This window comes from Cupressus sempervirens, chromosome 9 (assembly GCF_028749045.1).
Source record: "Cupressus sempervirens isolate cs-2001-9-10 chromosome 9, ASM2874904v1, whole genome shotgun sequence".
NCBI lineage: Eukaryota > Viridiplantae > Streptophyta > Pinopsida > Cupressales > Cupressaceae > Cupressus > Cupressus sempervirens.
In genome coordinates this window covers 706311061-706328411 of record NC_143126.1, presented here as the reverse complement: position 1 = coordinate 706328411, position 17351 = coordinate 706311061, and the positions used below count along the sequence as shown (strand labels likewise).

Genomic DNA, 17351 nt, shown 5'->3' with positions numbered 1-17351 from the left:
AATGTTGATGCAAAAATCTATGACACAATTGATCCCATAAGAAAAAAGAATACATATGTTTAATCAATTTTTGTTCTCTTTAAGTTGCTAATTTGATAATCAAGAGATAAGTTATACATGTTATAGGATTTTCTTATAAAGGATAAATCAAAATACACTACTCCCTCCACAAAAACTAAATAATTGACCAAATTTACTATTAGGACATAAACATTATGTACACAGAGTTGTCCGCCATGAAGTCATACATATGCGACAAAGAGGGCCTAGATATGTCACCACACATCTCCCACAGGTAATTTAATCAACGTGTGGATATCAAAGACTCAGCATAGGAACACATTAACCAATCAGCGCAGAAATGATTTTGGATGCACACAACTCCATGTAGAGTACCAGAACCATGAAAATGTCATTTTAGTTTTTGTTCAAACTGCTTTTAGAAGCGGTGAACTCTAGCTTTTCATACCGTAGGTTTTCATTTAGGTTTATTATTTTGATAGAGGAATATGTTTTATATGAGATACATCTGTAACATGTAAATCTGATTTTTCATACAGAAGATGCTGCAACAACAAACTATGTTCTCTACTGTAAAACCAGAGGTTTCTCTGTTCAAAACAGAGTGTGTCGTGTGTGTGATAAATGAATGAACTTGGTTTTTGCTGTAGTAGTTTTGGGCATGTGTTAAAAGAAATATTTTTTTCGGTTTAGATCTGTTTGTGTATTTCGTTCTCTGTTTTTCACCCTGTTTTAAATTCTACAGCAGATACAATGACTGATGTGGGAAATAGTAGTTTCAGAATCACTTCGAAGTAGTCGATGGGTTGAGAACACAAGCAAAAGTAAAGGCAGAAGTTAATTTTTTAGTGCGTCTCAAAACCATCGTCAGGCACGATTGTTTTTAACTACAACGAATTGTAATTTCAAGATATGTTATATGCTTATTATAGTACTCTAGAAACCATATATGCAAGATATTGAAATATATAAAGAAAAAGAACACACACGACTATTTGACAGAAGATCTTGGAGAAGTGTGGCCCTTTATGATGAAGAGGGCAATGATGGGGTTTTGAAAAATATTTCCCAAGGATTGAAATTTTGCTAGATACATAGGCATTTGGATTTAATTGTGAAGCATTCGGTACTTTAAACTTACTAGCTTCCCTGAAAGCAGATAGAGATAGAGAAATTCTGAGGGCGCAGGCAGCTATTAAAACATCACATCTATTATCATTAATATTCATGGTATACCTCTGTTAATAAGAGGACTTCACATGATACAGCAGCTGAAAACAAACTAAACCTAAGAAGAGTTACTACACGCCCCCATCCATGGAACGGCAAGTATTATTTTGAGAGAGAAATAGGTAAGGAGATAGTGATAGAGAGGAAGACAGAGAGAGATAACGAGGTTTCTTTGCTCTGAAGGCGGTTGTGGAGTTGCAGCTAGCCCTGCCCGATAACTCTGCTTAACGATGTAGAAAGGAATGAAGCGGCCAGAGCAGAGCAGGCAAGAGACAGAGCAAGTACTTGGCGGATCCCTCGTTCCAGCTTTGGTCGCGACACGCTGCTATCCACCCATGTATTAACTGCGAGCACTCCTACGGAAGAAAACATGGCACCTATTTCCAAACCCACAAACACCAGGGAGGAGCCATCCAATTTATGCGTGTCTTCAAGCATAATTGGATTCTTCAGAACCCTTATGCTCACCAGGAATGACACGCACATAATCACCGCTGCCCATATCGAAAACCAGTCTCCGCGAGATGATGCACCCATTTCTCAAGCCCAGAGGTTATGTGGATCATCTAACAATTAGAGCCTTTTATCAAGGGGAAGAAAAACACCACTTTCCGCGTTAGTTCATTCTATCCGGGACTAATGTTGGCTGTTTCCCTCTTTCCCTCTATCTTTCCCTCTACTTTCCCAATTTCGACCAATCGTATCCGCAGTCGCACGTTGACCGTGTGGGTTACGGTGGAGAAGTTCTTCCGTGTTGGAGACTCTAATCTTCTCATTCAGAAACATCCGATGAATTTCTTTTCCAGCGCCCAAATTGGCCGGTGCACAACATTTCTTACCCTCTCAATTTCGACAGTGCTTCCATCGTTGGAAAATTGAAGCTGCATACGGACGACATTACCTCTCCTAAAGTTGTCTCTTCCGTCTAATTTTCCATTGCCGACACTTTCAGTACAACTTTAGTTGCCCTAGTCTTTCCCTGTTTCTTCCCGTCTACTTCTACTGCGTAGGTTTGGGTGGACAAATCTTCCCGCTTGTTCACACGCATCTGATCTCCGACCAAGACGCGGCATCGAGGAGCTTCCTCGTCATTTCCGCGAATTTGTTTTACGTTTTACAAAATAATTGGATTATCAAAGAAAAAATTAATGAATTCCATAGATCCTTCCTCACAGGCCTTTAAAGAGAGCAATCGACAGCAAAAGTTCCCCTTACAGCGAAGTGGTGAAGTCTGCAAAAGGCAAGCGAGTCCTTCCATTAAAAAACTCAAGCTTTAACGGGAGACCCTAGAATGGCAACAAAAGGCGACGGCAAGATAGATAAGCTGGACTTGGAAAAGGGTCCTGCTATAGATCCGCTTCCTGGGGAAAGCAAGGACAAAACATTGAGCAACAAGGAGGAGGTTGTAATCTCATATCTGTGTAAGTTACTTGTGCTTTTTGGACTGTACGAGTTTTTCGCAGAGCAAGCGAGCCCAGAAAATCAATGGGAAGAGACGAAGAAGATCTGGATAGTAGCAATCGCTATACTCTCTTGCAACACTGCTGTCATCACCACTATGCCTGCAACAACAGATGGAGCTTTGGCGCAAGCTGTGTTGATCCTCACAACCCTGTCTTTTCTTCTCGCCTTCATTTTGGTCATCACCCCGATTGCAATGCCTACCCTCCATATGCCCAACATAAAACGCTTCGTCCTTGTCTCCGCCGGAATTGTGACAGCCTGCAGCTATCTAACCTACGTGGCCACCAAAATGGGAGGCATTACACCCACCTCCATTGCTGCCATCTTCGCCTCAGGCCTCTTTGTGTCATTGATAACCATTCTCTTTCTCATTCAACTTATTTTGGCTTCTCGGCCTCTCGCACAGCCCGAGTCCAGCGCTGCTTACTGCCACTCCTCACTGCCTTCTGCTCCGCCCACTGCCGGCCGGATGACTTGAACCCCATTTGCCCACACTCTTCTTTTTTCCGCTGAATTACCCATTTAAAGGTACGTACAGCACTCTTCTTTGTTTTTCCGCTGAATTACCTAGTTAAAGGTACGGACTGCACTCTTCTTTGTTTTCCTTCATTCTACGGTTGCGTTGGATGTAGATTACTCAATCATTCTCATGATGATCTATCGACCATCAACTAGGTATTTTGTTTTCTGCATTATTCTCATGACACATAGATCATGGAATAGGTCTTGTTTCAAACACTGCTAACTAAAAAAATTTAAATGATCAGTTTTTACAAGCAATCCAATTTTAGAAAATTCACTACCTGAAATCTTACTGTCTTAACTTTTCCAGGTGTATATCTTTCATGTACAAAGAGCTCAATTGGTGAGGATGATCCACTAAGGTTCAAACCTGCGGAAGCGCATTTGTACTAGGTTTGACCCCTGGGTGACTGTGACACCACATCCCCTTGCATGTGGCAACTTACCCAAATGACGACTTCTGGTTTAGATATACGCTTACTCATAATGTTGTTATCAGCTATGTAATGGCAGAGATGCCAATATCTATGTAATCCGATTGTTTCCATTGAAAAAAAAACAAACATGTGCCATTTGGATTTTAATTTTATAAGTAATTCTAGTTTTAATTGTTTATATAAATTCAGTTAGCTTTCTTGTTATTAATTTTTTTTAAAAAATTAAATAGTAGTTTTTGTAAATTTATAGTTGTATTGTATTCTTAATTGAAAATTTTAAATAATTACAAATTGTAAATAGTTTCAATTGTTGTGAATGAATTACGGTTAAGATGTCATTTAACTAATTGTAATTTTAATGATAAGATTTGACAATTATTTATTTATTTAAAATATAAATTATTGTATTTGATGTTCTCTTTAGCATGTCATCATATACAATAATTAACTAAACATTATGATTTCCACTTTCATGCATCTATTACATAAACACATTAGCTAATCATTGTCTAGGAAAACATTTTTTCAAATTTCAAACCTTACAAAAATAGGCAAATATACTTAGGATGTTGACATTCAGTAAAGTTTGTTATTAGTGACAACACTTATTCAGATTCTATATGGCTACCAAGCTTATTGAACAGTCTATAGTGTTTGCCATGCATTTCAGTAGCCATTGAGCCACTACAGTTCCCATGGAGCATTTCAGTGGTTAGTAAGTGAATTCAGGCAGCGTGAAGTCCAACAGTTCAACCCGAGCACTTCAATGGTTACCAAGCTTTACAGTTTCTATCAAGCTAGCAGTTCATGTAAAGTGAAGTTAGTGTTAACCGAGCTGTATGATGATTAGTGTTTACCAAGTTCAGTCATGGTAAACATGTAATTCAGTTTATACTGAGTTACACAGTATTTATTGAGTCACCAGTGCAGACCGAGTTTGAGACTACTCTGAGGTGATTAGTATGGATCGAACTTCTACTTCTATCGAGTGCATGACGATGCCGAGTACCGACAGTGGACGCCGAGTATCAAAACTTCATCAAGTCAGTCTTCAGAACCCGAGTATCTACATATGGGCCAACTTTTTAATATTGGTGCTAACTTGTATATTGACCGACTTTGTAATTATGTAAATTGGATTGATATATATGTAATGTATTGTATCATATCCAAGTGTGACAATAATATTTTACAAAAAGAAGAAGAAGAATGTGAATGTGAATCAGTAGCAGACAAAGCACATTGTAAGGCCATATCAGAAAAGGAGCAGCAAAAGAAAAATCCATCACATAAAGGTGATCAGTACTTCAAGGAATCTCTATCAGCAATTCAGTTGTAAGTCAGAGATCCATTGCTTCATCCTAACAGGTGAACCAGTCCAAATCCTTTAACAAGGTAGACTTAATAGTCTTTTTTCAAATCTCTTTACCGAGTGCATACTTCATTGTGTATTTGTAAATCCTTCAACAAGGTGGACCTAGCAGTCCTAATTGCTCCTAACAGGGCAGATCATCAGAAGTGATCATTGGAAGCCTTAACAGGCCAACTTTATGTTGTAGTATTGAAGTTTTGTGGGTATCATCCCCACCCCAATTTTACTTTCTATTTGGAAGGCTTCTAGGTCATCAAATTATTTTGTTCAAGTGTTATGAATGTTTTATATTTTTAGTTTCTCATGCATGCAATTAGATCAATAGATGATAATTGTTACATTGCAATAAAGTGTTGAATTTGGTAAATTTTTAGAGGTTATTGATTCACCCCTCTCCTCTCAGTAACCTAGCATAGTCTTGAATATTTCCAACATAGGAGAATAAAGATATTTTTTTATAAATCTAAATTCCCTCTGTTTATAATTGTAGACACCTAAAATTGGGCACATCTTTTAATCAAACCCTTCACCAAATTAGCAAGGGGTTTTAAGGTTAAAATAATATGCATTTTGGAGAATTGAGGATGAATCAATCAAATTTGATTTAAATCAAAAATTCAAATTAATCAACTATTTGAACCCATTTGAAATTTACACATGAAATTCAATTTTAAACAAATTAAAATGGCCATTTATCCTCAAAATCAATTTTATATTCAAATATCTCCAAAATCATATTTTAATCAAAGTAGGATCATGAAAATTATATTTTATTCAAAATGGACGCAAGATAATAATTTAATATTTGAAGTGGGATTCTCCATTATGAATATTTTTATTCAAAGTGGATCTCATGGATATTATTATATTTGAAGTGGGATTCTCCATTATGAATATTTTTATTCAAAGTGGATCTCATGGATATTATATTTGAAGTGGGATTCTCCATTATGAATATTTTTATTCAAAGTGGATCTCATGGATATTATTATAATTGAGTGGGATTCTCCATTATGAATATCTTATTCAAAGTAGGTCTCATGGATATTATTGTTTTATTCAAATAATAATTTAATAATTGAGTGGACTCTCCATAATGAATATTTTATTCAAAATGGGTTCATGGATATTATTATTTTATTATTTAACCTTTACCCTTGGTAAAAACCAAACCTTACCCCGAGCTCTTTGAAAAAACTATAAATACAAGGCATTTCTACAACAAAGGAGGAGGTCTTCATGCATTGTGCTATAGAGCATTCTAGAGTATTGTGAGAAAAATCCAATTTCACACATTGTTATTATAGGCATTTCAAGTTCATTGTATAGTTTCAGGTTATTTATTCCATAGTTGTTATATTTAGTTTTCATCATTAAGTTGCATATGATTTTGTATTTTCATCAACATAATTGCATATTGCATTTAGTTTCATATTCATCCCACAATATCCCATTCTAGAATGTCACTGAGATGCTTGATCTGAGAGCAATTTAGTCATCGTAGTTTGGGAGACATCAGACGCTCTTGAAAGACTTAATTTGATAGTTTTTTCTTCAATTTCATTAGCTTTAGATTTGCTATCATTTAAGTTTTCATTCTAATGTTTCATGAATATGCTTTTCGTTGATATATATGTGCTAATCCAATTAATTGTTTGCATTGTCTAAGCTTTGATTTGCACAGGTACATCATTTAAGAGCATACAAATATGTAAATTTCAAATGGGTTCAAATAGGTGATTAATTTGAATTTTTGATTTAAATCAAATTTGATTGATTTATCCTCAATTCTCCAAAATACATATGATTTTAACCTTGAAACCCTTGCTAATTTGGTGAAAGGCCTGATTAAAAGATGTGCCCAATTTTAGGTGTCTACAAATGCCCCTCTTTGAACTGATATGCATAGCATATTGGTTTAAAGAATGCTCTTGAATCATTTTGATTTTGATCCAAGTTGAAAAACCTGATGTTTGATGATCTAAAAAAGAAACTTGAATGCCCCAGTTTGATTGGCTAAAGTAGAATGGATTCAATGGTTGAAGAACTTGGAAGAGAAACTTAAATGATGATGGTTGATATTGATATGTTGCCCTCTCAGAAATGAAATTGGAAAAATCCAATTGTATTCTTGAAAAATGATGATGAAAAGACTATAGAACATGATAAGAGTGGGTGTGCTGAAGAACTGGATCACACAAAAACTTGAAATAACATAGCAGCATAATCACCAAGTGATATGGAATATCAATCAAAGAGGTCAAATAGATGAAACAATCCCATCTCAGGATTCGAAGTTGGGAAAGCTAATGTTTCCTGGCTCAAGATATAAAATTTGACAAATAACAGGTTCATGATAGAACCATTAGCTAGATAGCTAGATGTGGTTGACTTAGATTGATTTAGGATAATCACTTGCAATGAAAAACTGATGTAATTTTTTGGAATTTTGTGTAAATAATCCCATGGAGGACAACTTAGGTGCTTTAGTGCACATAATGCACATAGCAAAGATTAAATATGAGTTGGCAGATTTGGATGAATTTGGTTTAGACAAGGGTTTCATCAATGAAACCAGAGAGAAGGCAATGCTTTATCAAATTCGAAGAGATGGGATGGATGCAATGGTTTAGAGATTGGTGTGGTAGAAATAGGAGAGAATTCCAATGAATTAGGTGGCACCAATCATATGAGGTATGTGATCAAAAGATGAAGGAATGGGTGCCTTTAATGAGCAAGAATTTATATATTAAACATAGATTGTTTTGGTGCCCCTAGTGATAGGATCGAATGATGAAAATGGATAAATTGTTCTAATTAAGCATGGATGCACCATTGGGTTTGATGATGAATTGGGGATAAGGGACTTTAATTGGATACATTGGTAGGCTGATGATGTTGTTGTTGAGCAAGATAGTTTCTTTGATATCAAGTGTCCTTGGGGTCATGAATAGAGGGTAAACCTCAAACTTTATACCAAACCTTTGAAACTAACTTTTGGATGAGGCAAAACAAGAATTGAAGGAATGAAATGCAAACCTAGGCAACATGAAATGAGATGCAAGCCTAAGTTATGAAATGCAACTAATTGTCACTTTTTGTGAAGAGATGTATTTTTAATTATCATCATTGAGCACTAAAAACATGATATAGTACAATTACCACTAGTTCAACCATGGCAATATGAACACTTTATCATTTTGAGCAAACAAAAAGAAAACTATGTATTGGAAAGAAAACAATTTACATTGTGTACAATATTGACAATAAATTACAAAATTGTCGCAGTATTTAACAAACACTACGAACAAAATGCAAAGAAATGACCCATGATTTCACCTTGGCATCTCTAGTCTCGGACATCATTGAGTCACTAGAAATCATGACATAAGAGAAAATAAGCATTTTTCAATCCTTTGTAGTTTCGGTTGTGTGTGAAGCAAGTGTAATATATAATAATTTCTATAATAAATGGCAATGTGGTCCCCACTTGGAAGAATAAAAGCTATGGTAAAAATAGTGGTAGGAAGTATTTGTCCAAGTTGATTGTGGTATTGATGGCATATGTTGATGTTTTTGTAATTTTTGGAAAATGTTTTAAATGTTTTTGGAATTTTTGAAAAATATTTAAATGTTTTGTAATTTTTGATGAATATTTGGATGTTTCTAGAATTTTTGAAAAATATGTGATTTTTTTTGGAATTTTTGAATGTTTTTGAGAATTTTGAAAAAAATAAATGTTGGAAAGGTTTTAATCTCCATAAAAGTGGGAACAATATGATCCATAGAGGAAGGAAAACCTTTTTTTATATGTGGGGAACTGAATGTCCATGTGGGCTCATAATGAAGGATGAGTAGAGATTTGCATAACATTTGGAGGGTTCTTATATGTAAGGCATAATTCTACATATATTAATAGCCTTTACATATGATTACAAGGCCAACATTGGGATGTTTCTCTAGGTGTGTTCTGAGACGAATACTCTCAAGGCCTATGGAAATGTGTTTAGAAAAAAAAGTGTTTGGGCCCAAAAAGGTGCTTGAGGGGCCTAAAAAAGGTGTTTGGGCCTAAAAAGGCGCTTAAGGGGCTTGAAAAAGGTGCTTGGGCCTAAAAAAGGTGCATGAGCCTAAAAAGAGATTTAAGGGGGAGCCAAGCTCTCATACTTAGGCTTACTTATTCTATGCCCCTGATTGTGTGAGGATGAAAGAGTCCAATGGATATCTGGGCTTTCAAGATAGCATTGATATATTTGTTGAAATGGGTGAGACCAATTGTGGCCATTGCAACATAAATAAGACTAATGATCCATTGGGAATTTATGTTCTTGACAAGAGGAAGGAAAAGGGGATACCTCTTGTTCTAATTGCATTCTGCCATATTTTCCAAAGCTGAGCAAGATGTTTCAAGACATAACTAAGTTGCTTCTTACTATTAGTGAGGCATGTTGGATTCAAATATTTCATGTCTTGTCGTATAGCCTATTTGAGCTAAAGTGAGCCACATTTGATAAGAATATTGAGGTGTTGTTAAAAAAAAATTTGAGCTTTCATGGCTATGTTTGGCAATTATGACCCCTATTTTGAATGGTTTTGGAAAATTTTGACAAATTTTGATAATTTTTTAATGTTTTTGACAATTTTTGAAGGTTTTTGATGATTTTTAACAATTTTTGAATTTCTTTTATGATTTTTAATAGTTTTCAAATGTTTTTGATGATTTTTAAGAATTTTTCAACTAGTGGGAGTGAGACAAGGATGTGAGTGAGATTTGTTGGACTATGGAAATAACCAGGATTGTGTGGAGGCACCTAAAGAGTCAAGGAGACCAAAGTGGGCTAAAAGGACTAAGAGAAAACTTAGGGAGCTATATTGGAAATGATGAAGGCAAAAAGATCTTCAGAACATCAAATAGATTAAATAAGAGCTAAAACGGATAGTGGGAATCATTGGTTATGGCGGATAGCTGAGATGTGCATTGATTTTCTTGCAATTCATGTCTATGATATCTCAATACATAATCTGACTCCATGTTCCTCCTGATTGGTTATTCTCCCCTTTGTTGTTGTGCTATTGACTGTCTTCACAGCTATGAACTTCGCTAGCTACCAAGGAACCATTGAACTATAACCCACAAGTATTTCTTAATTGGGTATGTGTGAAATTAACTCAACTGTGCTAGGTAAGCCTGTGGCTATCTTATTGTTTTTCTACATTAAAGGACTTGTGTTGTTTAGGGATGTCCAAAGGTGCTATCTCTCATTCCTTTTCAAACCAAAGGTGGCATTTCTCACTTCTTTTGTACCATTTTTTTCTTTTTCTTTTTTTTTGGTGTTTTGGATTTTTTTTTATTTTTGATTGTTTGATTTTTTTTTTAGAGATTACCAATTCTCAAGCAAGATCACATTTTTTTTCCCCCAATGTCTAGCATGATGTAGGATACTATCAATAAACAAGTTGAGGGATAAGATGGATAAGTGAAAATGTCGAAGTAGGTGAATGTTATCCTTAGGGACTATCTCTTCAAGATTGCCCAAGCTAGGAAAAGGTACTGACATATGAAGATTGTTTTGGATAAGCAATTTAAGTCAACAAGTTAGATAGCATATATGTAATGACCTGATGCCATAAAGGTATGTAGTTCCAAAAGAGCAAACATGTCAAGTGGTTTGTAAGAACCAATTTTTTCTTTTCTTTTTTCTTTTATTGATCAAGACCAAGGGTTCAATAGGATAGGATAGCAATAGGAAGGGATTATTAGGATGGAGCTAGGTATGGAGGTCGTGAAATGTGGGATACACAAGATTGTGATAGGGATAAGATAGTCAATGCTCACATATAGCTTAACTTTGTCAAGATTAAAGGTGAAAAAATGGATAGATGGATGATGGAAGAATTACACATGATGCCTGTTTGCCATGTTTTCATCATGGTACTTGTCCAAAGTGCCACAAGAAGTGGTTTTTGCCATAAGATAGGTTTATTTTTCTTTACTTTTGCTACCAAGGTACTTGTTTACCATGTTTTTACCAAGGTACTTTTTCTTTCTTTTCTTTTCTTTTCTTTTCTTTTCTTTTTGAAGGACTTTGAGCCATTTTTGCTTTGAATAATGCTCCTTGTTAAAGGATATGTTAAGATAGGTCAAGGTCACTAAAAGGTATGCTGAAAGATGATGATAAGGTGAGGAAAGGAAGATGGTAGAGAAGATAGGGGTAGACAAAGGATAAGGTTGTATGCTTTGGATGGATAGAAGAAGTATGGATAATAAGGAAGTGTAGGCTTCAAAAGATTGTAGAAGGGTGGGTGTAAAAGTGGGTAAGATCAACAAGGACACACACACACTGAAGGGTAGTGGGATGATATAATAGATATGGGTGAAATAGCTTGAGATATGGATTTTGGAGATGGTAGAATGCTTGTGGAAGATGATGGAGTGGAAAGCATTAGAAGTTGTTTGGAAGAAAATGGAGTGGAAGTCTTTGGAAGCCTGAATGTCAACTTTTCTTTGTTTTCAATATTCAAGTCTTTTGAAAGAGACTTGGGAATCCATATAGATTTTGATTCTTCCTTGCCTTTGAATACTTTAGAATGAATTTCTTCAACAATGAGTTAGGAATCCGTATATGCTTGATTTTTGTTCTTTGAATTTTTTGAACAATGGGTTTAGGAACCCATTATTTCTTTGTTTTTGTGGATGTTTTAGAACACGTCAGTGACAAAACAATGATTAAAACACATAACAATCTCTTTTCAAATGATCTTTTCAATCTAATACTAAAATTTTGCACATGCATAAAATTTTAAGTATACATGCAATGAAAGTACAAAAGTGCTATTCATTTCATTCAAACAATAGAAATGTCCTTGTATTCATTTACTTACAAATATACATTGATGTTTTCAAACAATGAAATGAATTAATATGCTGGAAAGAAATGATCTCACACAAACCATGAGTGTAGCTACTAAGTTTCTTTCATAAGAAATAAACAAATAGATAAGAAATAAAGAGTAGAGATAACCAGTCATTGCCTGTTGCTTTGACTGGTTATGAATTCTTTCCCTGGCGCACTCATCCAACTCTAAACTTCACGCACACCAACAGCTACAAGAAACATAAAAGCAACTGATGTTAGATCTCGAAGGATCTAAGCAATGACTGTATATCTCTATTTCTATACATACTTTATCTGTTGATGCATTTCATCATGAAAGAAAAGTAAGTAGTGATATTGAAATCTAGTGTTGAGAGAAATAAAATCATTTATGAGTTTCATGAGCCCGTGCTCGAACTTCATGAAAGATAGCTTAAACATCACATCAAATTCAGAGTATCCTAACAGTCAGGAGAACATCATTTCAGCATGCAAAGACAATGAGTATTCAGATGACTTTCAGCATCTAAAGTGTTTTTTTTTTGCAATAGTGTGCAAACAAAGAAGATAGTAAAAGAAACTCTCTGATATTGGTGCCACAAAGAGAATTAGTTATCTGTTGGAAAATGAATTGGTAATAAATAAAAAATAGAGAATTCTTAGAGTTTTTTTTAATTGCTGATGAACGTTTAAATTTGGACCAACAAATTTCAAATGCAGCTAAGTAGTATCAAAGAAAATAGGCATCTTCAACAATGAGATAAATAGTTCTAAGGAAAGCTTGCTCTAGTTGAAATGAAACAATTCACACAGATATTCTCCTATTAAAAGATCTCTATGTTTTGGAAAGAGGCAATAATTTGGTAAGGGTTCCCAGCAAGCTATCATTGAAGATAAAAATTAGAGTTTTATGAGAGGTAATATTTCCAATGGCGACTTCGAAAAACATACTACACAAATGGAAATATGAAGAAGGTAAAAAAGGGCACATGATATCTCAAATAAAAATTGGAATGCATACTACAGGAGTTTTACAATTACATATGAAGATTCTCTGTGACTAGGACAGAGTCATTATTTTGGGATTGAGTCACATAGCTGTGTAGAAAAGCTTGTTAAGTTGCCATTAACCCATACCCAAAAGGCAACATTATCATGCTAAACAAGCTTTCACTGACCCATATTTTATAAGTGTGAACCTTCAGAAAAGATAACAGTAGAGAGTTGCAATGATAGTGGTCAGTCACAATAAAAAAATAAGGAACAAGGTCTAAATCATGTTATGAAGGTAACTGTAAATAATCATGCAACCCCATTTGCGTTTTTTTTAACCTGCAAGTTCATTTGAAATATGCAACTGGAATGACTCCATACATCAGTATAAGGGTTTGAAGAACCATCAAAAGGAAAAAGTAAAATTTTGTTGTAATCTACAGAAACCCATCTGGGTATTTGCCAAAATAACAACTTTAATACTTTTCATGGTACTTTCTTCAAGAAAAACAAATTAAGCTTCAGCAAATCCATATGTCTTGTTCTTAAAAACATGACATCAAGTCTAGAGTAATGGGTTATGCATTTGAAATATACAACTGAAATGAATTCGTACAGCTCAAAGCCTAGAAAAGACAAAAACAACACATATGAAGTTATAAAAATAAAACCCTTAATCTGTCAATACTAGCAAATGATGCCATTTTTTTTTAAGAGCAATGAAAGAAAGAAAAAAAAGCAACAAAATGGCTTACAACAGCACCATATCTATAGCACAGTAACAGAAGTAAAATGAGTGCGTACCTAGCTTAAAGGGACAAGCTCGTTGCTCATAGTTTTGCTAGGAGAAAGAAGAGGGAAATTCATATTGTTCCAGCAAAGTTGTTCCAGAAAATGCCATTAAACTCCAACAAGATGAAAAACCTATCAAATGCCTTAGTAGTAGCTTCATCATTTTTCTCAAAGACTACAATGAAACCCTCTTAGCCATAGTCACAAAAGATACTTCCAAACAATATCAAAGTGAGGGAAGTTAGGTTACGTTTGAACCTTTTCTTTTATGCCCTTTGTTATTCTCCATAACATTTGAAGTTCGTGGCCTTTGTGGTAGGGTTTTTCATCTTTTTTATTATTTCTTTACAATGAGATTCGTTGCATGGTTTGTATCAAGTTTTTAATTTTATTTTGCATTTGAGATATTTAAAGAATAATATTAAAATGATTGATCATTTTAATATTTATGATTATTTGCAAAATAAAAAGGATATTGTTATGTTTGCATAGCTCATTGTAATAGAGTAATATTTGTAAGAACCCCAAATAGGCTCTACGCTGATCATTGTTTGTTTCCCTGGGTGTAATAATTGTTTTTGGTTTGTTTTTTAATGTTTTAAGCTGTTTTTGGGTTTTTGAGTTGATGAAAAGAAAATACAAATATTGAAAACTAATCTACCTCAAATTATAACTCAAATCTGATTATAATGCTAATCAAATTCATTTATTCAGATGGCTCCTAATGTTTGTACAATACTTATTGCTGGAAGCATACATTAAAAACATCATCATTAATAGTTGAAAAAACTTGATTTTTGTCTCCGATACGCAACCACGCTGCTGGTTGCTTCCTCCTTGGGCAGCGCCTATCAAAAATCACAATATTAAATCTCTGATTTTTAATTCATTGTAGCTGCTGTTATAACCCCTTCCAACCTGTAAACAGATTCATCCACTTTTTCCCTACTGAAACACAATATTGACTCCAGAATGAAGTCAACTCACAGGCAAAATTCAAGCGATATTTCACACCCTCAAATTGCATCAACTCTAAAAATACTACGTTCTCCATAGTCTGAATTCTTCTTAAACTTGTAGAAACTCTTGTTGCCACAACTTCAAGAAATTTCACAAGGCAAAGTTTTTAAGCAATTCTCATAACCTGCTCTTGAAGGAAGACAAGGTTTGTTTATAAGGACTCCTCAACTCGAAAATGAGTCTCCATGCTCAATGTGGGATAAAAGATATAATAATAACATAAAAAATGTTATTACATTAAAACTTAGAAAACCCCTTTTAATTTTTCCATAAGCTTGGACCCACAATTAATTGAAACGATGGCCCCTTTTATGATATCATGACCCTCACTTAAGTTATATATTATAACTTAACAATATAGGCTCAAAACCAATAATGTTTATTTTAACTAAATAAACATTAATATCTCCATTATTACTCAACATTTTTGAATGTCGTTTGGACTAGGAGCTAACATGATAGAACTGCATATGACCATACCCCTTTTCTAAAAATAGCAGGGGTCTATCTTTATAACTCCAAAACTACTAAAAATAGCCTGACCAAACCAAACTCAAAGGAAAACTCATCATAAACAAACTCTGGCAACCCAGAAGAGTACTCTGCTTTGGTCCTTGGAGGATCTCCACACCAAGGTGACCCTCTATCCAATCTTATTAGCCTATGAGGGTCTCTGATAGGCTAATCACCAGCTAAAGTGATGTCTCTAGCTAGAAGAGGACATCACAGTCTGCCCTCCTTGAAATTGCTTGTCCTCAAGCAATCTCAACTCTGGATGCTATAAAATCTCCTCGCTCTCCCAAGTAGCATCCTCTACCGGCAAATCCTTCCACTTCACCAAATATTCTCGGATGGTACGTTTCCTCAAGTTCCTCTCTCTAAAATCAATGATGGCCTCCGGTATCAAAACAAGTTTTCCCTCATCATCCAGGGGTGGTAGTATTGTAGAAGGCACAATATGATGCCCTAGCGCCTTTTTGAGGCGTGACACATGAAAAACATTGTGCACCTTGCTCTCCGTCGGCAAGTCTAACGCATAAGCCACCTCTCCCACTTTCCTGATAATCCTAAATGGACCATAGTATCGTGGCTTGAGTTTCTCGGCACCACTCTTCTTGAGAGTGGATTGACAGTAAGGCTGCAACATAAGATACACCATGTCTCCAACCTCAAAAGTCCGCTCAGTCCTCTTCTGATATGCATACTGCTTTTGCTGATTTTGTGCCTTAGTTAGATTATCCTTGAGAGTCTTAACAAGGTCTTGACTCTCCTGTAACAAATCACCTGCACTGGGCACTCTACTGTCACTCAAAAGCAGATCCATAAAATTAGGTGCCTCATACCCATATAGGGCCATAAAGGGTGACATCTGAATAGACATGTGATAAGTGGTATTGTAGCAATACTCACATAGATAAATCCACTTTACCCATGCCCTCTGTTGCCCTGCTATATAATTTTTGAGATATCCCTCCACCCATTTGTTTACTATCTCTGTTTGACCATCTGTCTGAGGGTGGTAGCTAGTACTCAGAGTGAGCTCTGTCGCACACAACCTGAATAGCTCCTGCCAAAAGTAACTCATAAACCTACTGTCTCTGTCACTTACAATGCTCTGAGGTAAGCCATGTAATCTGAATATCTCTTTGAAGAACAACTTTGCCACCTGTGTAGTAATGTATGCAGCAGTGATCGGAAAGAAGTGTGCAAACTTCGTAAGGCGATCCACAACCACATATATGCAGTCTCTGCCTTGGGCTCTAGGCAGTCCTATGATGAAGTCCATAGAAAAACACTCCCACTTCCTATCAAGAATCGGAAGTGGCTAAAGTAAACCGGCTGGATAGGAGTGTTCTTGCTTATTCTACTAGCAAGTGGGACACTCCCTAACATATTGAAGTACCTCTGCTTTGAGCCCTTTCCATGTGAATCGCTCTCTAATCTGTCGGTATGTCTTGTAGAAACCAAGATGTCCTGCCATAGGTTAATCATGAAAAGATTTCAAAACCACCCTCCTCACTACTGATCCTGGGACCAAAAATATTCATCCTTTGTAAATGATGAGCTCATTCACAAGGGTGTATCTGCTGTCTTGAATAGTCCCATCTATGAATCCAGCTGCCCAAGTGTCCTTTGCATACTCTGCAAGGATCAAGTGTCTCCAATCCTCCGATATGTCTGTCAGTAAGCTCAAATGGGGCCTACATGATAAGGCATCAACAACTACATTCTGTGTCCCCTTAAAATATGTAATGTCAAAGTCATAGGACTGTAACTTGCTCACCCACTTTTGCTGCCTATCATTGAGATCTTGCTGCCCCAAAAAGTGTCTTAGGCTATTATGGTCGTTTTTGATACAAAATTTTCTACCTACCAAATATTGCCTGAATTTGGCCAAAGCATGCATAATGGCCAACATCTCCTTATCATATATGTTGAAGCTCCGCTCTGGCCCTCTCAATTTCTTGCTCTCATAAGCAATAGGGTGCTTCTCCTGCATAAGCACCGCTCCAATGCCCTCTCCGGAAGCATCACAATGTAGCTCAAAAGGTTTGCTGAAATCTGGTAATGCTAACACTAGACAAGAAGTCATCAACCCCTTAAATTTCTCAAAACACTCATGTGCTT

At 35.6% G+C, this 17351-nt stretch overlaps 1 protein-coding gene across 1 annotated transcript; it reads left to right on the top strand.

Annotated features, from left to right (window-relative positions):
* The first annotated feature begins 2464 nt into the window (after positions 1–2464).
* On the top strand, positions 2465–3821 carry LOC149540683 (uncharacterized). The gene is made up of 2 exons (XM_089801777.1): positions 2465–3243; positions 3548–3821. Exon 1 carries the CDS (start codon positions 2543–2545, stop codon positions 3191–3193), a length of 651 nt encoding a protein of 216 aa, XP_089657903.1. The 5' UTR covers positions 2465–2542; the 3' UTR covers positions 3194–3243; positions 3548–3821.
* The last annotated feature ends 13530 nt before the right edge of the window (positions 3822–17351 follow it).